The sequence below is a fragment of the Trichomycterus rosablanca genome, chromosome 4, assembly GCF_030014385.1.
Source record: "Trichomycterus rosablanca isolate fTriRos1 chromosome 4, fTriRos1.hap1, whole genome shotgun sequence".
Classification (NCBI taxonomy): Eukaryota; Metazoa; Chordata; class Actinopteri; order Siluriformes; family Trichomycteridae; genus Trichomycterus; species Trichomycterus rosablanca.
In genome coordinates this window covers 49,380,321-49,392,427 of record NC_085991.1, presented here as the reverse complement: position 1 = coordinate 49,392,427, position 12,107 = coordinate 49,380,321, and the positions used below count along the sequence as shown (strand labels likewise).

Here is a 12,107-nt window from a genome sequence, read left to right as displayed (position 1 = left end):
TCGTCTTTTACATGTACAGAAAGTATCATTCATGATAAAAATGACTCATTTCATAAATAAACACATCAATAAGTATTAGAGATGGGACGATCGATCGGCTATGAATCGGTATCGGCCGATTTTTAATCAAAATATGCTTTCGGCGATCGGCCGATATTTCCTAAAAGTAGCCGATCCGATCGTGTGATATATAAAGATCACGTTAAGTTAACAGCTCTGTGGATCGATCCAGACTTTGAGCTACGAAGCGCCAACCATCACATCACCATTCATCAACCATCGTACAGAAACCACAGTGAAAGCTCTTCATGACCTAAAATAACATCATTAACGTTGTGCATCATGCATACGATGTAATTTTGCTGATTGTAATATTTACTTTAAAAAGATAATTCAACCCGGTCACATCCGAGTCGATTCTATCAGCACGTTATATAAACTCCTGGTTCACTTTGGTAAATCGTGAGCGGTTCTTGCTTGTGATGTAGATGAGAACAGAAGACGTTACAGAGCCAATCAGAGGCAAAAGTTTATTCATTAGCAAATTCGTTAGTTCAGGATCATCTGCTGAACTTTTAGCTCCTTAGACGGAACGAAATCGATCGGAATCGGCTATCGGCCGATGTCCCTGAAAGGAGATCGGAATCGGTGCCAAAAACCCTGATCGGTACATCTCTAATAAGTATAATAAAATATAATTACATTGTTTACATAAGCTTGTTAGGGACACAGTTCTGCCGCTGAAGCTTTTCTGTGACCGAATGCTTGAATTTGTACTGATTTGGGAGTTTTTCTAAGTTTCTAAGGTATTTTTAAAATATATAACAAATCTACATTTTGTGATCATATTCTGCCTTCTTTACTGCTGCCCCTCCGACACATGCAGTAGCCGACTGCTTCTTTTCCTTGAGCTTGTCTGGAGGTTCTAGCAGGGGAGCGCAGCTACTTCTAGAGCAGAGATGCTTGTCCGCCGAGGTGTTGTCCTCTTCCACCGAGCGCGGAGCTTCGGGAGGGACGCGCACGGGGTGGTGAGGGAGGAAGGGGGCCCCCGCCTAGGCAGCCAGATCAGCCGAAGCGACCCTAGCGACCGATGGGGTGACGGATGTCGCGGCCAGATCGCCCTCACATCGCGACTGCTTCTTTTCACCAGCGTGAGGCAGGTTAACGTGGAGATCCGTATCACGCACAGAGAGTCGCACGATCTCCATTACCGCCCATTTCTTTGTGCAGACTATCGATCATCCAGCAGAGGTCATAATTACAGCGGTTATGAAGAATCCCCTCCAACAGTCCCACCCAACTGACCACCCAATCACTGTCCATACAGGCACCCACTGCCGGTAGCAGAGCTGAGATTTGAACTCACAAGTTTGAGATGTCAGCTCTGGTTACTGCTGCACCACCTGAGCACCCAGAATGTCTATTTCTGTGCTCAAATAGTCAAAGATTCAACAAGAGTTAATAGTACTAGAGGTTCATTCTGGTACTTGTCTTTGCAATGTCATTGGCTGTAACCTAACAGCATTTTAACCTCAACATAAACTCTTACGTCCTGATGGGCCACTACTAGAGGGTTTGTGACGGTATCGTTCACATGTTTATTAGGATTTTAACGTCATGTTTTACACTTTGGTTACATTCATGACAGGAACGGTAGTTACTCATTACACAAGATTCATCAGTTCACAAGTTTAATATCAAACACAGTCATGGACAATTTCGTATCTCCAGTTCACCTCACTTGCACGTCTTTGGACTGTGGGAGGAAACCGGAGCTCCCACACGGACACGGGGAGAACATACTAACTCCACACAGAAAGGACTCGGACCGCCCCACCTGGGAATCGAACTCAGGACCTTTTGGCTGTGAGGAAACAGTGCTACCCACTTAGCCACCGTGCCGCCCCCGGTCTGTCGGTCCTGGATTCTGTAAAGTTGCTTTGAGACGATGTCTATTGTTAAAAGCGCTATACTAATACATTTGACTTGACTTGACTTGCAAGGATCCACCCTGAGTCATACAGCAGGTTCATTAATTGCTATAAAAAGTAGTTGATCATACCGGTACTTGTCTTTGCATGTGACATAGGATGAAACCTTATACTGTTCTAACACCTGACATAAACTCTTACGGCCCCTCCCGATGGGTTTCTGAGAGTAATTTTTACACTTTGGTTACATTCATGACAGGACAGATATAATTACTGCTTACACAAGATTCACCAGTTCACAAGTTTAATATCAAACACAGTCATGGACAATTTCGTATCTCCAGTTCACCTCACTTGCACGTCTTTGGACTGTGGGAGGAAACCGGAGCTCCCGTAGGAAACCCACACAGACACGGGGAGAACTGTGAGAGCTGTGTGGTGACAGAGCCAGCCACTGTGTTTTTACAGCAGAACTTGTAAATATACCTACATATAAGCAGCAGGCTGGAGCTTACCTATATCTGTCAGATACTCGTCTTTGACTTTAATCTTCAGAGGCTGGATGAAAAGAAAGGAAAAGAAGCTTAATGTTACAGAGAAGCAGAACTTAGGACATCATGTCATGGTGTTTTCGGTAGCTGTGTACATTAGGTGTTACGTGTGAGTGTATTAACAGCGCTGCTCTTGCTTGTGTGTTATATTTGGGACATTACATACAGGTTTAAGTACACTCACAGCATCCGGGTCCAGAAAGTGAGAGCAGATCTGGGGGGCGAGAGCACGGGCGTCCTTGGGGCTGGAGCTCAGGTACGCCTCCACTGACAGATAGAACAGCTAGAGGAAACGCATGCAGGCCATTAGTTATACACCGAGAACACGTACATTACCAGTAATACATTATATCCAATACACACATTTATTAAAATGAATCAATCATGGGGCGTCGTGGTGGTGCAGTGGGTAGCGCACCGATATACACACCGATCAGGCATATGTATGACCACTAGGGGTGTGCTATATCGTATCGTTCATGATAATACCGGTATAATTTTTTAAACGATAAAAAAAAAAATCCCATATCGTAATAATAGCGATATTCTGCGTTGTTTACGTAATGACGTCACACAGCTACGCAAATGGCGTACGTTGTGGCGGAAAGCGGGTCTGCGGTGGAGGAGCTCGTTCCAAAAACTCCAAGTCCACCATAAATTAATCTTTGGCAACCCAAATCCCAACCACCGCTGTTCCGACAAATTTTTTCCGGAAGTATTTCTGCACGCAGGTTCACACAGGGACGCAATTCAACAGCGCACCTCCACCAACCAGTGCAGGAATACTCTCAACATCAATGTCAACCACCAACACAGAAGTAGTACTACTGCTTAGTACTAATACTACTGTACTTAGCTACAAGTAAAGGTGCCAACAGGCTCTGCTTGTTCCAGTGTTGCCAGATTGGGCGGATTTTGTTGGAAAACAATTTAATAGCAGTTAAATAACACTTCTATTTAAAAGACAATATTCAGTTTTAAGAAGCTCCAGCGTTGCAGAAGGTTATTAAAAGTAAAGTGAATTTTCAATGCTGATTTGGCTTAATAGTGTTGGTCAGTCTGTGTCATACTGTTGAAAGAAAATTAAAATGTGTTTTCCATGCATTCACACTGGCATGTTCTGGGGTTCAATTGAGTGTCATAATTACACACAAGTTGGCAGCCAAATTATAAAGTATTGCAAAGGAATATCTTTGAAATTCTTCCTCATAATGTTAAGGCTGCTATATTTTGGGGGTTTTTTACTCGTCAGGGAAAATGAAGAGAAAAAAAAGTTTATTATTATTATTATTATTATTATTATTATTATTATTATGCAGGTCTTCGTGATGTAATTCTACATGGCACTCACTGCCTGTATAGGTAAATAAGTGAGTGACCACATACATTATGGTACATTATTTTTATTGGAAAGACACAATACAGAAAAGTGCATAATTCTTACATACGTCTTACATTTTTCTACGAAGTGTTAACTTACGTATATTAATTCTAAATAAAACCTGAACATTGTTTTTTTTGGCAATAGCGTTTTCTCAAAGTAAATAAAATATTTTTCAGTGTTCTGTTATATCGCCAAAAATATCGTTATCGCAAAAATAACCTGAAATATCGTGATATTATTTTAGGGCCATATCGCCCACCCCTAATGACCACCTTCCTAATATTGTGTTGGTCCCCTTTTTGCTGCCCCATACGCAACAAACTGTGCTGCACTGTGTATTCTGACACCTTTCTATCAGAACCAGCATTAACTTCTTCAGCAGTTTGAGCTACAGCAGCTCGTCTGTTGGATCGGACCACACGGGTCAGCCTTCGCTCCCCACGTGCATCAGTGAGCCTTGGCCGCCCATGACTGTTCCTTCCTTGGACCACTTTTGATCGATACTGACCACTGCAGACCGGGAACACCCCACAAGAGCTGCAGTTTTGGAGATGCTCTGACCCAGTCGTCTAGCCATCACACTTTGGCCCTCGTCAAACTCTCTCAGATCCTCACGCTCGCCCATTTTCTGCTTCTAACATCGACTCTGAGGATGAAACGTTCACTTGCTGCCTAATATATCCCCCCCACTAACAGGTGCCGTGATGAAGAGATAATCAGTGTTCTTCACTTCACCTGTCAGAGGTCATAATGTTATGCCTAGTCGCTGTGATCATGTAATTTGCCCTATGAATCTTTGCCCCAGGCTGCTGCCTTTTCAGAACCACTACATCAATTCTTGAATCGAGTTATCGATTGTGCTCTCCCTGCACGCTATCAACACAGTCACTTAAAAATTTTAAAATTGACCTAAGAAATTGTATTTTATGAAGCTCTAGCACTAAACAGCTTTTTCTTTTTAACAAAATGCCCAATGTGACTGTTTTCCTTTTGCTAAACCTTTACAGATGATGCCAACAATTGTGGAGCTGACTGTATAAAAACCATCATCTATCGTTTTTTTTATTTCGACTGGCATCAGGATCTGTCTCCAATCAAAGTTGTAGAGAACAGGACCAGGACCAGTAAGGAGAGGTGAGGCAGCGGATAAGGACAGACTGGTACTAACCAGTGGGTTGGGGTCCAGCAGCTGACTGAAGACGTATCTCATGAACACGGCCATGTACGCTGGACGACTTTTCAGCTGCTCGATATCCTGAAACGGACCGTCCATCTGAACCGAGAGAGAGAGAGAGATAAAGGAAAACATTAAGACTCATGTAAAGGGAGACGTTCATTCATCAACTGTAGTGAGGACTCACTTCATTGCTCGTAATACTATCATAGTAGTCCTCTTCCTCCTCAGGGCCGATTATGTACGCCCTCCCTCCCTGCGATCAGGGGAACAGAAAGCAACATTAGGAAATCCTTTCATTGTGCTGGTGTAAGATGGATCTGATGAATGCAGCCACACAGAGGCTTTAAAGTACTTCTAATGTCTTACATGTACTAGAAGAAAAACAATCATCATAATCAATTATCATCTTTATCTGTTAGGCAAAATGGGCTGCACGGGTGGAGCAGCGATTAATAACGCTACACTGACTGTAGTCCATCTGTTTCTCTACATGCTTTGTTACCCCCTTTCACCCTGTTCTTCAATGGTCAGGACCCCCCACAGAGCAGGTATTATTTAGGTGGTGGATGATTCTCAGCACTGCAGTGACACTGACATGGTGGTGGTGTGTTAGAGTGTGTTGTGCTGGTATGAGTGGATCAGACACAGCAGCGCTGCTATATTGGCAATATCCAGCCAACAGCGCCCCGTGGGCAGCGTCCTGTGACCGCTGATGAAGGTCTAGAAGATGACCGACTCAAACAGCAGCAATAGATCGATAGAGCGATCGTCTCTGACTTTACATCTACAAGGTGGACCGACGAGGTAGGAGTGTCTAATAGAGTGGACAGTGAGTGGACACGGTATTTAAAACTCCAGCAGCGCTGCTGTGTCTGATCCACTCATACCAGCACAACACACACTAACACACCACCACCATGTCAGTGTCACTGCAGTGCTGAGAACGATCCACCACCTAAATAATACCTGCTGTGGTGGTCCTGTGGGGGTCCTGACCATTAAAGAACAGCATGAAAGGGTAACAAAGCATGCAGAGAAACAGATGGACTACAGTCAGTAATTGTAGAACTACAAAGTGCTTCTATATGGTAAGTGGAGCTGATAACATGGACATGGCTGACTGGTGTAAGTTTGTGTGTGTGGTGGGGCTGCACGATATATCGTTTCAGCATCGTCATCGCCATGTGTGCATGCGCGATAGTCACATGGCAGGACGTGCGATGTCACTTCATGCAAATTAGATCAAATATGTCACAAAACGAAAATTCACACCGTTCTCATTTTCCATGACGCATCTACACCAGTGTGTTCGAAATCCCAGTGAGCCGCCTCGCTGTCTTACTACCTACACATGCAGCTGCCTCAGTAGTGATGATTCTAATAAGTCATTGACTTTTATAAGGCGGGTTATTCGAACGCGCTACTTAGCGATTCCATCAGGTTTCAGCGTTTAGCATTTAGCATCTTGCCATTAAAACCAATGGAATGAGGTGTGACAGCGCTAACACGTCAATATAACATCTGGATTCTGTACAGAAAACTGTTACATTTGCTGATGAGCCCGAACTTGCAAAGAAAAACACTCGCTAAAAATCAATAATTATTTATTTACGTTTGAAAATAACTTCGTCCGCACCGTCAGCCATGTTTATTTTTCTGTGAGAGAAAATATGCCGCAGTGAATTCTGGGATTCACTAAGGACACTTCCGATTCTCACTCGTTCTGCCTCAGTAGTGAGCTTAGTAACTAAGGCATCTGGGATTTGGAACAGGTGTAGAGCTGCTCTTTTGTTTGTATAGTTTTATTTTAAATAATGTTTACTACTTGAAGAGGTTTTGATTGTGAAATAAAATATTAAATGACCCATTTTGTCGATCCTGTTAATTCCCTCATGTGATATTGAAGCTTTCTTAGTTTAATGCTCAGTTTCAACCCAGTACAAAGATGTAGCTTGTCATAATCTGTTGTATCCCTTGTAAGCACCACCCTTTTTTTTTTTTTTTTTTTTTTTTACATATGAGCCCCTTATTTAGAGTAAGACACATGCATTATTAATATTATTAATAGAGATGCATGAGTACCGATACTAGTATCGGGTATTAGCCCGATACCGCGCTCATTAACTCGTACTCGTAAACGAGGCTCCGATACTAAACATCCGATACCTTGTGCCTAGTGCACGTTGCTGCGTTAACGCAGGGATTTTCAACCTGTGGGGCACGAGTGCTTGTCTGGGGGGGCGCGAGTGCTTGTCTGGGGGGCGTGACATTACGAGATTTTTTTACTTCTAAAACTAAAGCAATTCATTTTTCACCCACGGGAGACAGATTGAATTATTCTCACTGACCACGCTCACACGCACGTTTAATGTTATTTAGTTCCATTTGAAAAAAAAAACCCCTTCAAAATAGAGCTAACGGTGAAGATAACCGGTTACAAAAGCAGCGACCGCTGTTTGTGTTCAATACTCTGTTCACAGTGTCGATACACGTGATTCAGGAGTCGACTCATTTTAAGCTTCTTTTCTCAGTCATCTCTCCGTGTTTACTGTTATAATGAATGATGCGGTTGTAAATAAACACCAACTACTACAGAACATTTTGTGTGACTCGCTTACATTATAAAGCTCAGGCTTAATTATACTGGTTATTACCACAGAGTGGGAGCCGACTCAGAGTCGTTTACGATTTACCGAGGTGAACCACGAATGTACGTGCTGATAGAATCGGCTCAGATGGGATCGGACTGTATTATCTTTTTAAAGTAAATATTTCAATCAGCAGAATCGCATCGCATGTATGATGTGCACAACGTTAATTACGTCCGTTTATTAATGAACGTTAACTTGTCAGTAGCTTTCTCAATGATGGCTGTGCGGTGTTTTTTTTTTTTTTACAATTAGTGATGGCAACCCAAGCAACTGTTCCACTGCACTATTTTACACTAAAAACTTACACTATTCCATAATGCTGCAGATTGCATCATTCTAAATAGGTATCGGTATCGGCGAGTACAAAAATACATGTACTTGTACTCGTACTCGGTTGGGAAAAAATGGTATCGATGCATCCCTAATTATTAATAATGTGGTGAAAATTCCTGCATTTTTTTAATATCGCAATATATATCGCAGGAAAAAAAAAATCGCAATGTCAGTTTTTTCCAATATCGTGCAGCCCTAGTGTGTGGTGTGTTTGTGTCACCGAGTCGAGTGTGCCGGAGCCCTGTCGGCTGTACTGAGGGGTCCTGAGTGTGGAGGACGGGGATGAGAAGGGGCTCTCGCATCCCTAAAACAGAAAGGGCTTAAATTAACATGACGAGATCTACCAGTGATTAAAGCCCACACACACACACACACACACACACACACACACAGGAGCATTGACAATGGCAGAAAGAGGGAACTAAAACTTTGCATCCATTAATCTTGAGCAGCACAACTTACCTCATAGTCCCCTTCACTTGAGTCTATGGACGAACGACCTGTTGGAACAAAACACACACACACACACACACACACACACACACACACACACACACACACACACACACACACACACACACACACACACGATCATAACAGGACTTCAGAAAGATGGGTGATGGATGATACTGGTGGTATTTAATAGGAAAAGCACAATCTGTATTGGATTACAGTGATCAGAGCAATAAAAGCCACTTAATTAAGGTCTGATCACTCATTATTACAGTAATAAACATCAGCAATGTGAACACACACACACACACACACACCTTCTCCAGCCATCACGAAGTTGGTCACCGTTTCAAGGCGTGTCCCATCCTGCAGAGGAAACACACACACGCGCTGTGTCAGTACATCCCGTTTCAGAAAACACAGAACACACAGTGAGCGCAGTGAAGCGCCTCTTACCAGATCTGGCTGAATTTTCACTCGGAGTTGGTGGGCGCGCCTTTTTGCGCTTCCTATCCTCTCTTCTAGCGAGGGAGATGGATTTCGAGAGCGCTCCTCCAGCAGCTCCTGCAAATTCCACACAACATCACAACCACCGCAGTAACAGTTGTGGACGACACGGTCGGGGACGTATTAAACGCTGGGCTGATGTTGGCTGAACAGAATCTTGCCTTTAAGGCAATGATTTCTGTTTTTGTTTGCATTTCACACCATGTCCCAACTTTTCTGGGATTGACGTTTGAAGTACTCTGTTCATCTAATATTAATAAATAATAACAAAATAAGTGCTCGGGCAGTGCAGAGGCCTACAGGGACAGTGGTAGCCTAGTGGGTAGAGCTTCGGGCTATCAACTGAAAGGTTAAGAGTTCGAATCCCAGCTCTGCCATTCAGCCATTGTGGGGTCCTTGAGCAAGGCCCTTGACCCTGTCTGCTCCAGGGGCGCCGTACAATGGCTGACCCTGCGCTCTGACCCCGGCTTTCAAACAAGCTGGGATATGTAAAGAAAGAATTGTACTGTACATCTGTATATGTATTAGAGATGCATGAGTACGGATACTAGTATCGGGTATTAGCCCGATACCGCGCTCATTAACTCGTACTCGCAAACGAGGCTCCGATACTAAACATCTGATACCTTGTGCCTAGTGCACGTTGCTGCGTTAACGCAGGGATTTTCAACCTGTGGGGCGCGAGTGCCTGACCGGGGGGCGTGACATTGCGAGATTTTTTTACTTCTAAAACTAAATCAATTCATTTTTCACCCACGGGAGACAGATTGAATTATTCTCACTGACCACGCTCACACGCACGTTTAATGTTATTTAGTTCCGTTTGAAAAAAAAAAAAACCTTCAAAATAGAGCTAACAGCGAAGATAACCGGTTACAAAAGCAGCGACCGCTGTTATAGGACGTGTTTGTGTTCAATACTCTGTTCACAGTGTCGATACAAGTGATTCAGGAGTCGACTCATTTTAAGCTTCTTTTCTCAGTCATCTCTCCGTGTTTACTGTTATAATAAATGATGCGGTTGTAAATAAACACCAACTACTACAGAACATTCTGTGTGACTCGCTTACATTATAAAGCTCAGGCTTAATTATACTGGTTATTACCACAGAGTGGGAGCCGACTCAGAGTCGTTTACGATTTACCGAGGTGAACCACGAATGTACGTGCTGATAGAATCGGCTCAGATGGGATCGGACTGTATTATCTTTTTAAAGTAAATATTTCAATCAGCAGAATCGCATCGCATGTATGATGTGCACAACGTTAATTACGTGCGTTTATTAATGAACGTTAGCTTGTCAGAAGCTTTCTCAATGATGGCTGTGCGGTGTTTTTTTTTTTTTACAATTAGTGATGGCAACCCAAGCAACTGTTCCACTGCACTATTTTACACTAAAAACTTACACTATTCCATAATGCTGCAGATTGCATCATTCTAAATAGGTATCGGTATCGGCGAGTACAAAAATACATGTACTTGTACTCGTACTCGGTTGGGAAAAAATGGTATCGATGCATCCCTAATATGTAAATATGACAAATAATAATTGTTTCTATTCTATTATGCTAGTACACCAGCACTGAGATCCTGGTTCGAATCTCTTCAGCCATAATTATCTATGTTGGGGGGTGGAGTGGCCAGAGCCTTACGATTAACGTCCTACCTAATTCATGGCCATAAAAATCGAGTCACAAACCATTAAATGAGCCGTTTCCAGTGTAATATGCAATTAGCTGTGGAATTCCAAATGTAGCGTTTGTGTTTAGCGATTTAACGTTCTCCGTTAGTGTAGCGTTTAGGTGTCTTAAGCTTACTGTTTAATGTGCACTATGAGACGTCCTAGCAATCCTACGGCAATTCAGTCAGCAATCGGTTAGTCAAAATGTCCCGAAGTAAAGCAGCTAAGAACACGACTCGGGTAACACTGTGTGAAACACTGATGAAAATGTTTGTATTTGAGACAGAGCATGAAGCCTCACACCGTCGCTGGATGTTCTAGGTTTGCAGTCATCTATTAAGGTAGCTGTGCCGTGTATTATAGCTTCTATTTATTCTATCATTCCGTTTATGAGTGTTATTTAACGACTGCCATGAAATTAAGCACATTTTCCCGTGAATTTAGTAGAAGCCTTCATTATGATAGATCGGTACTGTGGCCGAGGTATTTCTGCTTTGTACGCTGGTGATTTGTTTGTTTGTTTATTAGGATTTTAACGTCATGTTTTACACGTTTGGTTACATTCATGACAGGAACGGTAGTTACTCATCACTCATCAGTTCACAAGTTTAATATCAAACACAGTCATGGACAATTTTGTATCTCCAATTCACCTCACTTGCACGTCTTTGGACTGTGGGAGGAAACCGGAGCTCCCGGAAAGAACCCACGCAGACACGGGGAGGACATGCAAACTCCACACGGAAAGGACCCGGACCGCCCCACCTGGGGATCGAACCCAGGACCTTCTTGCTGTGAGGCGACAGTGCCATCGACTTAGCCACCGTGCCGCCCTTGTACGCTGGTGGAACTGAGGTGCAATGACTTTGACCTGGATCATGAAACCAGTTCATGAAAAATAAATGTTAATAATAATAATAAAAGTATCAAAGCATCTGTGATATAACATCACGTTTATGATGCTATAAAGTATTATTGCCTTGCTATATCACAAGATTCATACTATAAGAAGTCCTGACTGGACGCGTCATGCGCTGCGTTTTACCTGGATTTCTGCCTCCTCTTGTTCCAGCATCTTTCTGAGGATCTGTGTGGCATGTTTTTGGACTTCTGGATCCTGTGGAGGAAGAATAAGAAGCAGGTGAGGAACTAAAAGATTAAAGTGCACAACGTGTATAAGCAGGAAGACGTTAAACCAGTCACGCATCCATTTCAAACCAGGTATTACTGAACACTTCAAGTATTTTAAACCATTCTTTCTACTTCCTTTATTTCTAGTCTGTTACCTTTGAGAATTCAAGCATCCGCATCACAGAGTCTCAGTTATTTATGTAGGACATTCTCAGCTAAGTAGATTACAAAAACAGGACAGTAGGAAAATTTTAAGAATGCACTACGGGGGGCGTAGTGGTAAACCACACTGACTAGCCCATTACTAG

General features: G+C 42.9%; 1 protein-coding gene across 8 annotated transcripts in view; it reads right to left on the bottom strand.

The window, feature by feature from the left end:
• Positions 1 to 12,107, bottom strand: part of arhgef11 (Rho guanine nucleotide exchange factor (GEF) 11) — a 72,476-nt gene that overhangs the window by 39,460 nt on the left and 20,909 nt on the right. For 7 of the 8 annotated variants that reach the window (XM_062994439.1, XM_062994445.1, XM_062994443.1 and 4 more), the window contains 9 exons: positions 11,714 to 11,785; positions 8,937 to 9,044; positions 8,798 to 8,846; positions 8,490 to 8,527; positions 8,248 to 8,331; positions 5,228 to 5,296; positions 5,035 to 5,139; positions 2,667 to 2,765; positions 2,447 to 2,489 (listed from right to left, as the gene is read on the bottom strand). In XM_062994439.1, coding sequence (XP_062850509.1) covers positions 2,447 to 2,489; positions 2,667 to 2,765; positions 5,035 to 5,139; positions 5,228 to 5,296; positions 8,248 to 8,331; positions 8,490 to 8,527; positions 8,798 to 8,846; positions 8,937 to 9,044; positions 11,714 to 11,785 — 667 coding nt within the window. The remainder of the gene's footprint in view (positions 1 to 2,446; positions 2,490 to 2,666; positions 2,766 to 5,034; positions 5,140 to 5,227; positions 5,297 to 8,247; positions 8,332 to 8,489; positions 8,528 to 8,797; positions 8,847 to 8,936; positions 9,045 to 11,713; positions 11,786 to 12,107) is intronic. The other variant, XM_062994446.1, reaches the window with a different exon arrangement.